At 36.5% G+C, this 18,102-nt stretch overlaps 1 protein-coding gene across 1 annotated transcript in view; it reads right to left on the bottom strand.

The window, feature by feature from the left end:
- The window catches only part of DNAH7 (dynein axonemal heavy chain 7), a 104,782-nt gene that overhangs the window by 85,742 nt on the left and 938 nt on the right, over positions 1-18,102 (bottom strand). Inside the window, 14 exon segments of the mRNA XM_054070556.1 lie at positions 4,753-4,831; positions 4,960-5,087; positions 6,277-6,449; positions 8,229-8,419; positions 9,372-9,491; positions 10,280-10,405; positions 12,383-12,458; positions 13,343-13,520; positions 14,731-14,827; positions 15,171-15,208; positions 15,210-15,325; positions 15,440-15,548; positions 16,031-16,094; positions 17,675-17,900. Coding sequence (XP_053926531.1) covers positions 4,753-4,831; positions 4,960-5,087; positions 6,277-6,449; positions 8,229-8,419; positions 9,372-9,491; positions 10,280-10,405; positions 12,383-12,458; positions 13,343-13,520; positions 14,731-14,827; positions 15,171-15,208; positions 15,210-15,325; positions 15,440-15,548; positions 16,031-16,094; positions 17,675-17,900 — 1,721 coding nt within the window.

Below are 18,102 nucleotides of genomic sequence, written 5' to 3'. Positions count from 1 at the left end.
CGAGGACAACCACTGTACTGCTTATTATGATTAAAATAAAAATTACATTGCTCTTTCAGATCTCAAGAGCCAGCAGTAAACTCTGTTGATATATGTAGGATCCTCTATGGTGATCTTAACAGAACAGCAACACAGCCTACTTTAAACAATACATAACAAAGCACCTTGAAAGCCTCTTAAGATGAAAAGAGCTGTATTAGTAAAAATGCTGGCCAATTGGACAGATGAATACTGTACCAGTATATTTAAATATTACTTGAAATTTAATATGATGACTCAACGTGGTATCACTGGAAACATTTTTAGATAGGAATAAATTGTTCAGTAAATCTCCACTTCCACTCGTTTAACAGAAATTTCTGTTTCGTAATATACTCTTTGCTATGGATCTAGAGACTATTTGGCTATTAAAAGAATACTTCAAAGACTGATACATCTTCTCAGCAATGAGATGGAAGAACTGCTGGAAGGGATTTGATGCTGGTATAATATCACATGCTACACATGATTACGTATTCTACGTGACTACATGCAATTTGTTTATTCTCCAACAGAAAATTATAGCGTAACAGCTATGCATTTTAGAAACACTATATTCTCAAATAGCACATAGTTCAACTTCTAAACATTTTACTTCTTACTTGAAAAATTTACTCCAGTTACATCTTACGTTAAACTTCACTGTAGCAAAAGTTTTAATCACTCAGACCCAAATTCAGCCAAACACTCAGACACTCAATACATTTTAAGCACACACCTGTATTCCACACATTTAACACTGGACACATACATCAGAACTTTGCTAAACAGCAAGAGACTAAAACACATTACATTTCAAGTGCAAGTATAAGGGCTTTGCTGAACTGGAGACTGAATACATCAAAGAAACAGCAAGGGCTTGATTATAGAGGCAGTATTTATAAGCAAGGAGATGAGATTTTACAGTTACTGAACTGCAAACCCTACATCTGCTACATTTTAAATGATCATTCAACAAAAGGTATAAAGACAAAATTACTTCATGCAGCTGGCCAATGAGTGATTGCTTAAGTTTTCTTGTAAAGAATTAAATACGTATTGAAGTTCCCTACACCTTAGTTTTCAACTCTTTGGTTAGTTTAGGATATTGGGAATGGATATTGAGCTTTCCACATCTAATTTGATTGCTTGAATTCAATTCAGGAGAACCAAGAGATATTCACTGTTTTGACTACACTGTTCCTGAAGAACACACAGTCTAAATTTAATTCTCCTGGCATGTTGCCCACACTACAGAAATTACTTGTCTGCTTACACTTGCTAGATGGGGATAGAAACAAAACACATGCACTTATTCCAAGGCATTATATAGGTATGCATTGCTTCCTGAAAATCAGTGAAAAAAAACCCAGATAACACCTATATTACTAAATAAATATCTATATTACTAACAGGCACAACAGAGTGTCCCAGCTAGCCACACTGTTTGCTAGTATGCTCCCTGACAGAAGTAGTTTCCAAACTTGATCACACATCCTAATCAGCAAGAAATTTCTGAGCCTGCACCTCCAATGTATGTATATTTATTTACATATTTACCGAGGAGGGTTGCCAAGATCATCAGAGTGGTGGAGCACCTTCCATACGAGGACAGGATAAGAGAGTTGGGGTTGTTCAGCCTGGAGAAGAGAAGGCTCCGGGGAGACCTTAAAGCAGCCTTCCAGTGCTTAAAGGGCACCTACAGGAGCCTCACCTGGGGAGAGGCTCTTTATCAGGGAGTGCAGTGACTGGACAAGGGGTGACGATTCTAAGCTGAAAGAGGGGAGAGTTGGATTAGACAGTAGAAGAAATTTTTTACTTTGAGGGCAGTGAGACACTGGCACAGGTTGCCCAGAGAAGTCTTGGATGTCCCATGACTGAGGTGTTCAAGGCCAGGTTGGATGAGGCTTTGAGCACTGTGATCCACTGGGAGGTGTCCCTGCCCATGGCAGGGGCGTTGGAACCAGATAATATTTTAGGTCCCTTCCAACACAAATCATTCTGAGTGTATGACTTATAGATAATACATGCATAGTACTGTACTAACCTATTATGTACACAAAAAAAAAGGATTAAATTAAGATGAAATATACAATATTTTAAATATTTTAATTAATTTTACAGAAAACTTTTTGATTTCACTAATATTATCATTAATATTCTTAGGGAGATCAATGTCACTGAATATGCTTTAATGCTTTGAATTGCATATGGTTTAATATTTCAGTATTCAGAGATTCAAAGGTCTTGTTCTAAGTTCAGTTTATTTCAATACTTTGTTTTAATGGCTGTCATAGACAAAAAAAACTTCAAAGATACACAGACCCAAAGGGAAGAATTGCATCATTGTCTGTGCCTAATAAATCATTGTTCCATCTACCAATTGCATTGATTTTTTGTTGACATTTATCTAGTAAATTTCCATCTTCACTGATGTCACTCATTCATTCTTGCAGACTAACTGGTCTTGTATTTTCAATAAATGTGTTCAAATCCCACTCAAACATTTTGTAAGATTTTTAAATGGATTAGAGAATTCTTTTACCAAGTTGTTAAAGTGTAGAGATTTGAGAGGTTTTACAGCAACAAAATCACATAACAATGGAAACATTTCCAAACATACATTTTCAAAATGCTCTCTCCATACCATGATTTTCTTTTGAAAAACAATTGATTTCTCACTCATTCTTAAAGATATTACCTTTACTTTGAAGAACACACTGTCATTATTTTACAAAAAACATCTGCTCGGTAGCATACTGTTGACAGCCACTTGTCATCACAGAGAGATCAGCAAAATTAGGGACACTTGTCTCTTTGTAAAAGGAAAATGCATAACTCCTCTTTAATTTTGACACCTCTTTTTAAAGGTGCCACAAGATAAACAGCAAACCTCTGCACAGAGGCACAAAAGATTTTTATGGTTACACCCCATCTCAATACAAACTATTCTAAAGATTCAACTATTTAAACATCTTCTTTTGTAAAATTAACTCCATTGATGACATCCTGTAGAAGTCCGTACACTTCTGGGTCCGAGATCTTTGCTGCCATAGCACGCTTATGAATGATGCAGTGAATGAATTTCATGTGTGGTGCTATCTCTGTAGCCTTATCCCAGAATCCTCATTTTATTCTGGTCAAAGAAGCCACTCCATCAGTGGTTGCACTTGGAACAGCTTTCCCATAAAGCACTGTTTTATTAAAGAAGTCATTACTGTTGAGAATATATTTTCTCCAATACATCTTTCCTTTAGTAGTTCAGGAAAAGGTAGTTCTTCATGTATTTCATTACTGAAACAAAATCTAGCAAATACCATAAATTGAGGTATGTTCACCTTCTGCACTTTTATCCAGCTGTAGAGCAAATTTCCCATGCTCCATAATTTGCTCTAATACTTGTTTCTACAGAATTTCAGCAATCTTTTCCATGTGCCTTCCAATAGCATTTGCTGGCAAAGTAACAAATTTAAGTTTGTCCATATATTGTTTTTGCTGTTTTCCAAGGGTATGTCCCTTTTTTTCTTTCACTTTTAAATAAGAGGCAGCTTCTGAGTCTCCTGTGCATGGATCGTTACATTTTGTAGAGTCCTAGATTGGATATCATATGACTTGAAACTTCACTGAAAAAGCTGTAGAGGTTTCTCTTCATGATCTGGATGCTTAGTTTTTACATGTCTCGCTAAGTGTGATGGTTTCATACTATTACCAACTAATATCTCAAGGTACAACAGACATTTCAGGCAAGGTCCATTATTAACAATAGTGGATGTAAATTCCTATTTCAAATACTCTTCCTGATAATTTTGAATTCTTTTTGGCCAACTTGTCAAATCTGATTAGATGATCATTAGTTTTACCTCATAAAGTGAATGATGAAGAGCTCAATCTAGGATTAGAAGTGTCAGCCCTGCCATTTTCCTGTTGACCACTTCTGCTCGCACTGTTAGTATTATCTTCAATATGCAGTGTCTTTGAGGAAATCTTTTTAAGCCACTCACCCATGTTGTGAGGTTTAGCTTAGCTAAAACTAGGTGACATAAACCGTGTACCTCCTTAACTGGGCACACAAACTGCAACTCATGTTAATATGCTGAAAACAAGTGAAAAGCAAGAGTGCCACTGTGAATTCGTCTGCATTGCGAACACCCACTCTTTCCTCAGGACACTTCATGTACCTCATCATGTGTGTGACACAGGACCCGATGATGTACAGACTGAATGAAGGCACCAGTGTCGACCTGTATATTAAATATTGGTAAAGCTTCATTTCTTTGCACAATTGTTTTAGATAAAAAAGTAAATATCATTTCCTTCGCTTATTCCAGCAGATTGTCTTGTTCACCCCCCAGGCTGCTCACCCCACACTTTGGAGACAGCTGCCCTACAGGATTTAGGTCCATGTCAACCAGCATTGTTGCCAATAATGCCACTGTATACAGAAAGTGATAACAGAGGCAAAGGATGGTTCCAAATAAGCAGTCTAGTTACAGCTGTGACGTTCTGGTGGAGACAAGAGTTTATTTGTCTGCCTAAGAGCCAGGCTACAAGATTTAGCCTCATAGCCAAAGACACATCCTTTTCTATTTCATAATACAGATATAACAACAGTGACTTTAACAAGGCCAGAGTCACAACTGTAAAAAGGGGACAACTTGCATATGCTACTACATAAGGAGAGAGCAACAGTATTGATAGCTACTTTTTGCTTGGACTCACAAAAAAGGAGAGTACCTTAAGTTCCATTAGTTCCTGTGTATTAGATGGAATAGTAAGAACTTTTTCTTTTATTCTCTCAAACTCATCACATAGTCTGAAAAATACATAAAATGACCGGTTTGGAAAGTGTGTTTTGTATTAATTATCCTTAGATTTAAAAATAGTCAACAGCAGAATCAAAATTAAGTACATTTCAATACATGTTTTCAGTTTGATAGTTACCTCATATTTGTGTCTTGGAGGTCTTTGAACATTTTGGAAATAACTTTTTCACAAATATTATCTGCTCGCTTTACCAAAGCACTTATTAATTCATCACAATGCAGTTCAAACATTCCTAGACGGAAATACTGCAATACAAATGTAACAGTTGTCAAAACACTGAATAGCTTGTACATATTTTCTTTCACTGTCTTAAGCAGAATGTCAGTAATCTCACGTAGGAATTTAATTAAACTATAACATGTTTTTAAAACTTTGAAGTGAAAAAGAGAAAGAAGCAGCTACAGTTGTGAACAACTGGTTCTTCTGTATCTGCACATCAAACTTCATATAAATCTTGCACTGCTCCCTTTGTACCTTGACAAATAATTTACTTCCTCAAAAATTAAGGGCATCCACTGTCTGTGGCAGCAAACGTTGTCTAGTGAAATTACAGTTTGAGATACATTTAAAACATGATAATCTTGCTTTACTGTTAGAGACACATGACATGCCTTAGGATTAAAGAGAGACTCTGCCTCCTAGCGAGTCTCCAAATGCAATTCTTTGACTTGTGGGCAAAAGAGCTTGCCTTCCACACACAGAAGCCCTTGTGACAGGCCTGTAAGTACTGGTTTCTCCAGAACTGAGGTTTGCACTGAATGCTTGGAGAGGAGCAATTTAAGGAAAACCACTTTAGCCTTCAGAGTTCTTTTTTAGAACGGACAAAGGGTTCTTATGAAAGAATATCCTTACCACTAAAAAAAGTGGTTTACGTTAAGGATCCTCTCTCTGCCTTAGATGCTTGGAAGGAATTTGGAGGTGGCTAGACCCACACTTTCTCCTTCTGGAGAAACCTGGATCATTTCCCGTTTGACCAGTGTAACCTGGTCAACGGCATGAAAGAAACCTGAAGCATAAACTGCTTAAAACTTATGGTTTACATATTTTGTAAAGGATAGTCTACGCAAAAGATTCTATATTTAAAACTACAGTACTGTTTCCAGTATCAAAATAGAAGGTATTTTCCAAAACACTGCAGAAATGTGCTTAAAATTTAATTGTGTCAGTTTTGTTTGTAGTACATTTGTAGTAGCTGCTGCAGAAAATAATTCATACAGCAAACCAGTTAATCTTTGGCTCTTTATTTGCTTAGAGAACGGTAACTGGGCCTTTTATTAACAAAATTAAGATGATTTCAAAGTGTTCCAAATATCATGAAAAAGTATTATTACTATGTCAGTTCTGACAACAGGGCTATTCATTAAAATACCTAGGAACTAAATATAGCAACAATATAGTGATAAAACCAAACCAATGAATATCATAATTTCTTACCCACTCAGAAAATAATTTAGTCTCAACTCTTGGTATATGACTGACAGCTTGAATCATAACATTATAAACATTCATTAACACATCCTCATAGTCATTAAAGTCAGGTTCAAATTTAATACTGCCATTCTCCAGGATTAGTCTCAGGATCAAACCTGGGTGTCTGTAGGCTTGGACTGGTATCTAACACCAAAAAGAAAAAAAAATGAGGAAAATGAAATATTAGCTAACCTTACTCATGAAGGAAAAATCAAACGATCTTTAAGAATTACACCAGCATATGCATTTTAAATTGTCAGGATTTTAATTGCAAATGACATGTCACAATCCTAAGAAAAATAGTCATGGAAGTAGGAAGTATCTGCTAAAATTCACATAAACTGGTGTTTATTAAGATGAAATACAGCATAACTTTCAGAAGCATGTGTCATCTTCCACATACCAGGAAAGAACTTTTATAAAGTTGTTTGCATAGACGAGGCACAGCAGTTTTACAAGTAGAAGCCTTCACAAATGTAGCAATACATGAATTATTAAGTGTACAGCAGTACATATTTTCATCATGTGGAGCAGCCACTAAGAATCTATTCCCATCAAAAAATGAAAAAGGGTTACATCCAATTTTATTTGGTAAACAAGAATATAAACCACAAAATCTAAACTGAGTATTATGAGGGTTATATTTGCAGTATGGATTCCCTTGTATTGCAGTATGAAAATTTGTATATGCCTTTGTCCTTGGTGGCATATTTTGAGTTTCCACTATATCATTAATCTAGATCAGACATGTCTTCATTTTCCTACATCTGTTAACATATTCTAACTATATAAAAATTTACTTAGGAAACATGAGGAAGCATTTTATCACTACTAGGTAACATAGGATCACCACTAAGAATTATAAGATTAGAAAATAGATTACAGGGCCTACAAGAAAGCTGGGGAGGGGCTGTTTAGAAAGGCTTGTAGTGATAGAACAAGGGGCAATGGGTATAAACTAGAGAGGGGCAGATTTAGTCTAGACATAAGGAAGAATTTCTTCACTCTGAGGGTGGTGAGGCACTGGCCCAGGTTGCCCAGGGAAGCTGTGGCTGCCCCATCCCTGGAGGGGTTCAAGGCCAGGTTGGACGGGGCCTTGGGCAGCCTGGTCTGGTGGGAGGTGTTCCTGCCCATGGCAGGGGGGTTGGAACTGGATGATCTTTAAGGTCCCTTCCAACCCAAATTATTCTGTGATTCTACGAGAATATGAAAATATGTACCTATTACTACCAATAACAGAAAATAGTACTGTTAACATCAAAGCTCACAACTCAGAAGCATGCAAAGCAATTACTGGGGAGAAGGAATGTAAAATATATACTTTGCTTCCATAACATTCTCTGCATGCTTATTTTCATCAATATTATATGAAGCAAGAGTTCTGTGAATATTTGATGGCAATAATATTACAAAAAGCTGAACAAAGATTCCATTGTACTCCAAGACTTTGAATAACAAGAAGGAATATTTTACCTCTGCAACAGATATTATGTGAGTGAAAAAGAGAAACTCCTTCTTACTTTTATTTTTCCCCCCAAGAACTATTCTCTCAAGGCATGTCGCAGATGCCCACTAACAGCAGCGAGAAGACAGGACTTCTTCACAGATGCATATAACAGAGAGGGAGCAGTAGTGCAAGATGCAAACATCCTTTGTATTAATGAATTTTTAACTGACTCCAGTATGTTCTTCAGGATATCAAATTTAAAATAGATTCATATTTCCCTTCTTACATGACAAAGAAGTTATTTTAATTTTACTTAATAAATAATGCATTTCTAAAATACCATTCCTTTATTCCAGAAAGCATCTGTCACCAGAGTTCATGCATTTTTTCTTTGCTAAAGAATCAAAATAAACAGGAAAAAATTGTATGTAGATGGATATAGAATGCTGCTAGTGTACGTATGAAAGACTACTTACTGTAGGCTGAACAATTAAATCTGTGAAGTCTTGAATTGAATGTAAAAGCAAATGTTGCAACTGACGAGTCATTAAAGTGGCAGCACAATTGAAGAAAGACTCTAATTCAGTGATCTTGGCATTGATGGGTACTTGGTTTCGTATACTACCGTGGTAAAAGACCTTATGCACTTTTGTAAACCACCTTAAAAGAATACAATATTTTTAATCTTTTCAAGTGATTAGCATTAATAAATAAACCCATTAAGCAATAAACCCATGATTTTAAATTAATTGCTATAAACGCTTACGTTACATGTAGTCAAAAGATGCTGCAACATACTTGGGAAACTAGTTTAACTTCAATAGGTCATGTAGTAGTATTTTTAAATCCTATGGAACTGTGCCTCTGAAAATGGTGTCTCATAATTAAAATTATGAGATTATGACAGATAAATGTGCTATCTTGCTTTGGTCTCCTGTTTCTCAGGCCAGAAAGGCTTCACAGAGAGCATCAAGTCCCAGAAGTTGTGCAGTTCATTATGCATCCCTGTAACATCAGTAGATGTTAAGATGTGAAAGCAATCCAAAGGCAATTCCGCCCAGCTGCCCTTAACCAAAACAAAAGTGGCTTTGGCATTGCTGGGAAATAAGAAAGAAGAAAGCACAGAAGTGTGCAGCCTTTAGTTAAGAAAGCTGAAAGGTATGTTCAAAGTCAGGAAGAAAACCACCTGAAAATGGTAAAGTGATAAAGGCAATATATAACAGAATGATAGGCAAGTAGGGAAATAAAAACCTTCAAGGTTAATACCATGAAAAAAATCCCACAAAAATGAGTCGACAAAAAAATAAGCTTTTGTCGTAAGAGACCAAAGCATATATATTGTTAATGTCTCTCTAAGAAATGAGCAAAATATGTCACACTAAAATTCAGAATAAGAAAACTGCACAAATCATGATAACACGCTTAAAATTCACACAGCAGCTTTTGTTCAAAGGCCTCAATGCGTTTTGTAATACTGCTTCTCTTTCTTTAATATGCATTATCAAAATAGATCATTTCTTCTCTCTCCAGAAAGTTCAGAGTGTGAAAAAATAGATGAAGAAAAATACGGATTTCCCCGTATCTTAAAAAATACGGATAAACCGGATCATACTTCTTAGATAGAATTGCTTTTGATTTTCCAATTTCCTTCATGACTTTATTGTTGAAAAATGAGAGTTCCTCTGCTTCTTGTTTATTGTGAAACATTTCTGTATCAACAAGGCGTAGATTTCTGAAACAGAATACAGAATGAATATTTTAGGAGTATATTCACTTATCTTGGATTCTATTCTTTTGTTTCCATAAAACTTGTTTCATATTTCACATTTCAAACATAAAGTGATTTTAAATGTATTTTAAACACCTGAAAATAATATTATTTTCAGAAATTAGCTTCTCTTGCTTCACAAGAATCAAATATAAGCACTACAGTAGTATCTGCATGTGTGGTCTTAAACTGAAGTAGTAAGTACTGCATTTGAGCATATTAACTATATTCAGAATCAGAGTTTGTGTATATGTTATTCATAATAAATAGAATCAAACATTAAAAATTCTGAACACATTAAATAGTAACCTTCTCTAGGACTAGATGGGTTTTTACAAATATCATAAAATAATGTAAAAGCAAATAACAACTAACCATCTAAATCTAGCTTAAAAATAATTTTCAGGCTTTATATTTTTCAAATATATTGTCTGAATTTTGTCTCCTACTTAGCAGATACAATTAAAATTAAAAATAAACAAACAAACAAAACACCACCAAAAAAATGAAAAACCACTCTCCGCAACTTGTTACAGCACCTGGCGTGGACAAGTCAGTTCATTCTCTTTTGTATCATGAGTCAAGATCAAGTGTTATAGTTTTGTCTACTTTGGGAAGCAGAAAGTAACAGCTCATCTAATGCCTTTTCCCCTTGTTAATCAGATAAGAGGTAAAAACAAAACTGCCCTGCTAGGCAATACTGCAGCCCTTTGCTTCTTAGGAGAACCTATGGGGATAGAGAGAACACTTACTTAAATGAGGTCTCCCATAAGTTCTGAACAGCAAGCATGGAAGGATTTATTGCATGCAAATTTCCTTTCAGGTAACTGCATGCTGACAAGAAAGACTGGTTCCAATGTTTTGGCACTATTTCTAGTCTAAAAAAAACCCCATGAAACAGTAGGATGAATGCAAACATGCTAAGAACAGAATTTTTCATACATCTGCTCTAAGATAATTCTCCGCATCCCAGAAAGCACAGACTTCAGAAGGTAAATCTACCTTTCTGCTCATTATTCAGATATCCAAAAAGTCTTCAAATATTGACCACAGTATAAAACAAAGAAATAATATGAGAGAAATATTGGCCAAAACCTAAGAGACCATAGTCCCTTATACAGAGTTTGTGATAAAATCATTATATATATATGTAATCTATTTAGTCAATTAATATGCTATTTTCTACAATACGTAGTATCTATGTTTATGCTCATCACATGAAACCTGCAAAACTTCATAACATCGAGCCTTTCCATAAACTCAGTTGGTCTGCTTTAAATTTTTTAAAAACACTAAGCTACTTTGGTGGTGATTTTTATATGCTCATAGCCTTTTCTGCTTTAAAAATTGTTGTCACTTTCTACAGGCAGGCTGATTTTACTATTAAAACCTTAAGTATTGCAACTTAAAAAGTAAACACTGTCACTTTTAGGTTCCAAGGGAAAAGTAAAAACAGTCCTGACAAATTTGTCATATATTTCCAATACTTTCGTTCCCAATTTCATAATAAATCCCTATCAAAAAATAATTTCTGACATAAGATAAAACTTGTATCCATTTCTCAGTGAATCTGTATTCTACAGGTGACAGGAAAAGTAGTGATAGGAAGCTGAAAAACTTTGAGATCTTCCCACATCTCTCTTACATATTTCTTTAGGATAAAGCTTTGTATAAAATTAGTTTACCAATTATTATTCTACTGGGAGAATTCTGTACTCTGGGACTGGAGTGTAAGCATGTGACATAAGCTTATATACAAGCTACTGTGATGTCCTACACCATTCCTAGTAGAAACAGAGGCTCTACAAAGAATCAGATGTAGAATGGCCTCTTTCCCAGGGAATGCAATAATAACAATAAATTCATGACATTTTATTTCTCTAAGATGCAAATTGTTTGTTACACCTGTCAAAGCTATCCCTTCTATTCTATTCTAATGCCTAATACTTGATGTTTAAAAGTATCTACCTCAAACCACAGATCAGAAATCATTTATAACAAAACCTTTTCTGTTTTTAAAAACACTCAGTAATGCTACCCTCAGTACAGAATCTCGTTGATACTGGTGGAAATGTTCTGTTTCTGCAGCATTTATAGGAGTCCATTCCTCTACAAGGCAAACACATTTTACCAGTTTTTGGCTATAACTATGAAAAAGATACCTCTTCACTTTCCTATCTCAGGCAGAATTAAAGATATTCTAGGAAAGTTGATACTAAGTAGGCTGATCCACACCAGACAGATGTATGATCCTGGCAGTAGCCCTATACTTGCTTTCAGTAGGGTGCAGACTTTTTAAGGCAAGTGTGAATGGAACAGAGATAGTCCATTACTCTAAAAAAAGGCCACATTTATCCACTCCAGCACGGACGTTGCTACATACTGAAGCACATAGCCAAGGCATCTATCACTGTTTATACTAAATACTGCTGAATTGCTCTGAGGAACAAAACAGCCTATGTTTATTACATTCTTAAACCTGTATGTATTGAGCCAAACTGTCACAATCTGTAAGTCAGTGAGATCTGTGCAGAACATGACATTGTTCCCTTTATTACAATGTAGTTTATGCATATGTATTTGGCTTGCTCCATCCCATTTTCAAATGCTGGGAGGCTAATTGTGAGACTTGTTACCAATTAAGCACTGCTAAACAAACTTAATTCCAAACAATTTTTCACGGTAGACACATTTTCCACGTTTTTTTCAAAGATCATGTATAATCGTCATTTGAATTTACCTAACTAAGTCTTATTTACAGCGGACACTGACTACTACTCTTAAATCTGTTTGACATCCACACTATTCTACCCCACTGTTCTCTAGTCAGTTTTTTAATAAGCATATTTTCTTACCCTGCATGATGAAGTAGCATAAAATCTTTCTTCTTGTCTCCATCTTTTTCCCTGGGGTCTCTTAAAACAAAGTCAACTGAAAAAAAGTATATTAAAAAAAAAATAAAAGAAAAGCCAAAATAAGCTTAGTGAAGGAACAGAATTATGGAACCATTTGGGTTGGAATAGGCCTTTAACATCATAGAGTCCGATCCAAATCTAACACTGCAAAGCCACGACTAAACTGAGTCCCTAAGCACTGCATCTACTTGTCTTTTAAATACCTTCAGGGACAGTAACTCCACCACTTCCCTGGATAGCCTGTTCCAATGCTAAACAACCCTTTCGGTGAAGAAATTATTCCTGATATCCAATCTGAACCACCCCTGGCATGACTTGATGCCATTTCCTCTTGTCCTATCACCTGTTACTTGGGAGAAGAGACCAACACCCACCTCACTACAACCTCCTTTCAAGTAGCTGTAAAGAGTGATAAGGTCTCCCTCCCAGCATCCTTTCCTATAAACTAACCAGCCCCAGTTCCCTCAGATACTCCTCGTAAGACTTGTGCTCCAGATCCTACAGACAGCTTCGCTGCTCCTCTTAGCACACACTTCAACAGGTCAGTGTCTCAACCAAAATGTCCATACACACAACTCATTAAGATGAACAGTTTCATCTGTAGATATACATGAAAAGAGATTTAGGAGAAAGCCATGCTATTAAATATGGATTTATTAGATAAAATAATGATTTTAAAACATGTCGAAAGACCGAAAGATAATAATATTACCTCTGATCACTACAAGGATAAGAAAACTTGAGTATTCTTTCTATTAAAACATGTCTCTAACATCCAGGATTGCACCTATACAATAACTTACACAACGGCAGCTCTCAGCAGTGAACAGCATTCAACAATGAAGGCTTCTGAATATTAGCAACTTAGGAGAGAATGCAAGTCAAATCCTAGAAATTTACCTATAGCCATTTTTACGCTCAGAAGATAATCTTTCACTTCATCACTCAGTTCAAATATACTTTCATTAAGCACTTTCAGATGTTGTGGAATTAAAGCTAAGATGTTGTCTAGCCATGATTCATCCATTCCGCCCAGATTTGTTGTATCAATTCCATGGTGAATGTAATACCAATATTTCTACAGAGTATAAAAGTACGATGCATCGGTTAAGTCCAACATCAGAAAGTCGTTGCTACTACAAGTTTAATGACAGACAGGGGCTTGTTTGGTTAAGTTAAATGTCATTAGTTATAAGTACTGATTTATGTTGTACATTACATAAATATCACTAAATCTGATGTAAATATCATCAGCCTGCCAAACACTCGTTCGTAAAACAATGATAAAAAGTTGTTTGGATGGAAAACCAGGGTACAGTGGCATAAAATTCATTCCATTTCTCTGATTACAGCTAAATAACAAAAGATTCATTGAAGAATAGGCACAATTCATCGTAATCTGGCTTTTGATTTTGTTTTGCTGTTACAATTCTATAATTCTGGAGAGATGTCTCTCCTTTGCACTGTCCCAGTACTAATCCTTTCCTTAAATAAATTCTCAATATATATTCACCTATCTCATCATTCCAATGCTGCCATTACTACCCATTAGCTCTGAGGCTGGACAATATATTCAAAAAGACAATCATGCATCCCACATATTTTTGTGTGGATATGCAATGCACAGGTAACGCATTGCTCAAAATAGAAATATATAACCACAAACAAGTACATCTGCTTGTACATCAGCATTTAAACAGCCCTGAGAAATCTGATTAACAAAACCTCAGAGCATCAAAAGAAAAACAAAAGAAATATAGCAGCCCAAATTCAAATAAATGTAGAATGGAATATCAGCTGGGAGATTACCAGTGTCAGAAGGAAACCATTTCAGTCAGTTTATCCCCAAATTAACTTAATCACAACATTGTGTATGCAGTTGTGTCATACAAGGTATATTAAACCAGACTGAGAATGAAGAACATCCTAGCCCTTAGATGAGGGTAACGCAAAGAGAATTGTCTTGGGCATTCTATCTGCTCAGACAAAGCAGTGCATCCCCCCTTGCAAGTTATTCTCACCTTCAGCAAGTATAGAAAAGATTCATTTATTACTTCCTGACAATAGTTATCCTCCAGTTACTATTCTGCAATTCTTTGAATCATCCATACATTCCTAATGCTCCAATCTCGATAGTAACACTATAAATAAAATATTGTGTGAAACTAACGGTGAAAGAATACATCACCGTTAGTCATCTCTTGTTGTGTCAATCACCTTGGCAACATTTTCAATAAGCAACTGGTATTGCATTTCATTTAATACTCTACAAAAGAGTTTTTAACTACCTTTTTATCATCTTTCTCTCCTGGTGTGGAAGAATCTGCTCTTGGAAGCTGGGTTCCTTCAAGGGCTGGAAGCCATTCTTCAGTATCGTCTTGGTGTCTTGAGACAAAAAAACCACAGCAGGCATCACATCCTTCAGGTATATTTTACTGGCATAAGTAACAGATAACTCTCCTACACGTGAGTTGTGAACAAACAAAATAAAAAACGTTAACTGCCAAAACCTTACAATAAGCACAAGACATTCTGACTCAAAAAGAACACTGAAGCACGCAACCATGTTTGTATTTTATCTGCTAAGGTTCAGTTTTAAAAATTGGCAATACAGTTCATGCTCACATACATACTTTCAACTCCAATTGTCAACATTTTAAAATAATTTAAACATTTGCTTCATCTATCTAAAAAGGAAAACATCTTATTCATAGATAAGAAAACTCACAATAGAATGTTAACAAGAGCACTTCTGAATCTTTCATGGTTTTTTTTTCAGACGGCTGCTGCTCTGCAATGTAGAAGCTGGTGGTCTGGCACCTGCTCCATTATCTCTAGAATACGCTGGTTTGCGCCTCTTGCAGTTCACGTTCAAAGATTCCACTTGCAGAAAAGAAATTTTGAAATTAATTCTTTTTTAAAAAGTTCAAATGTATCACACATATGTTTATGTTTCTAAGAGGTTTTCTTAAGTAGTACTAAAAATGTTAACCTTACCAGGTGAATACTTATTTTTTACAGCAAATGCATCTGACTTCCTATATTTCTGTTCTTTCCTCAGATGGAATGAAGGACAACTCTGCTGCCACAGTGGTTTAGACCCTGTCTAGAATAAATATTTTATATTTTAGTTTTACATGTGTTGTAGATGCTATGAACACACTGCAACACTTCTTGAATAGAGTAAATCAAAGATACAGTAGCCAAATATACAGCAGGAGTAAGGCAACATAAAAATCATACAATAAACTACTGTTTATATGTTGCCCTCAAATTCTAACTATCCAGACCATTAGAGTCAACCATGTTAAATTTACATGTCATATTTGTAAACGCTCTAGTTTCATACCTTACTTAAATATTTTCAAGCTTGTTCAAATACTCCACTTTCAATTTTTTTCCAAATATTGAAATACAAACCATGTTCCACATACAGATATAACATACTTACATAATAGACATATGTAGTGTAGAGAAAGAATATACACCTTGGCATATATTTATACTTGAATGACAACCACGGTCTTTACACAACACGCTGAGACACATATTTGAAAATGAAAGCTGAAAGAAAGCCAACAAAACTACCTGAGACAACTGTGGTAGCAAGTCCTGTTTTCTTTGCCAACTTCTGTTTGTCACTTGGACCGGGCTTGGAAAAAAAAAAACAAAACCCAAGGAAAATTACAACTACACACTTAAATTACTACTAATGTTAGACTTACAGGAATACTTCAACATGTAATCTAGCTAGAGTTCCAGATTTATATCTTTATATATTATGCATATAACTCCTATGCACGTAATTTCATATCACTTCCCCTGTTCTTCCTAGAGTGTTTCCATGTAAAATTCAGCTTTCTCAAATGGCTTTGAAAAATCCTAACTCTGAAAAAAATCAGTTTTAGGTTTGGAAGCTTTCATGTTAACTTTTTGCCAAGATATCCGTTCAAGCATTAGATGACACCATCAAATAATACAAATATTTTTTTTATTCCTGTTCTTCAGGTAACATACAAACACAAAATGGTCCTTTTTTTCTTCCTAATCCATAAACTCTCATTTAAGAGTGTCCAGCATTCTCTGCTTTTTTACAATGCTGATCCCTCAGCATAAGACATCAAAGTTGTCTGTCCAAAAGCACATCTGACCAAGCCCAGGACTCTGGCTAGCACATTTTAGCAAGGTGCAGCACCTTCCTATAATAAACAAGACAATATAGTTGTGAAATTATCTAGAAACGGCTCTAACACAACTGCCTTTGGCTATTCTCCATTTCTCCTCTCTTACGCCACTGCCAATACTCCTTGCACTGCTCACATCGCCTCATTCCATGGAGTTACACTTGCAGCGATAACACCGCACACCTATTCTACAGCCATCCACCTCCTGCTTTGTGTCTTATACAAAGGCTGGAACGAAGGAAAGACACACAGTGCAGAAAGTTTAAGTAGATGTACCCAAGCTGCCCTTAAACAAGTTGGGTTGTCTATCATATGCAGTGCAGTTGCTGTAGTTTAGCACTCATACAGGTTTCACTATTTACATGAATTTTGCAGTCAAGGATAAAATCCAGCAATTCCCAAGTGAGCCAAAAATCAAACCAGGCTCAAAAGAAAACGTCCTTCAAAATACAGAAGTTCAACAGTGACAAAATAGGTATAGATATACATTATCAGTCATTAGCAATCTATTCATAAACTAATCTGTGGCCCAGCTAGTGAAAGCGGAGCAAACTCACTCCAGCTCTAGGGAGTTCTTCCTTTGAACAGGATGGGGAGAAACTCCTTGACTGCCACTAGCTGTAAGCAGTAGTACAACAAAATGTTTTTTAAGTATCCTGTTTCAAAATCGAAGGCACTCCTCTTCCAATAACCACAAGATCCATCCTGCCCCTTTCTCTGGTTTCCCCTTGAACAGAGATCAAAATGCCCAGTGAATGAAAGTATTCTAAACGCTAAGCAGTCGATTCGGATATTTTTAATCCAAAGTTAGGCACAGTCCATGTGCAATATTTTCACCCTACTATGAAAAGATTCCTGCCACAGACCATCCTGCCTAACTTGCAAAGAACACAATTACTTAGACGAAACCCAACTCTGCTTTAGGTTAAATAACAATAACTCTTCACTCTGAGAGTGATGAGGCACTGGCCCTGGCTGCCCAGGGAAGCTGTGGCTGCCCCATCCCTGGAGGTGTTCAAGGCCAGGGCTGCCGGGGAGGCTCCGCTACCTGCCGGGAGCCCATGGTTGCAGCAGCGTCCCGGGGCCGCGCCGTTGCCTTACGACGCCGAGCGTTGAACAGCCGCGCACGGGCAGCGGCCGCACGGCGTCACACACTGCCTGCCGCCGCCAGGGGGCGCTGCTGCGGCCGTGGGCTGCGGACCCCGCCCGGTCCCCATCCCAGTGCGAGGTCAGGCAGAGCTCGCTCCACAGCTCCAAATCACCGAGAGATTTGACTGTTGTGAAGTTCCTAATAACATTAAAATTAGTCCTTCAAAAGGAATAGAACATGCATAAGAGTTCTGGGAAAGTTTATCCATATGCCTGTAAGTGGGAAATCCATTCTGTCTCAGCTCCTGTCTGTCTACGCACAACTGATGGGGATCACAGCCTCCTGTGGCCCAGGCCTTATCGAGGATGCTCGCTTTCTAAAACTCC

The sequence above is a fragment of the Cuculus canorus genome, chromosome 6 (genome assembly GCF_017976375.1).
Source record: "Cuculus canorus isolate bCucCan1 chromosome 6, bCucCan1.pri, whole genome shotgun sequence".
Taxonomy (NCBI): Eukaryota; Metazoa; Chordata; class Aves; order Cuculiformes; family Cuculidae; genus Cuculus; species Cuculus canorus.
Note: the sequence above shows the minus strand (reverse complement) of the source record. Positions and strands in the feature narration are given on the sequence as shown.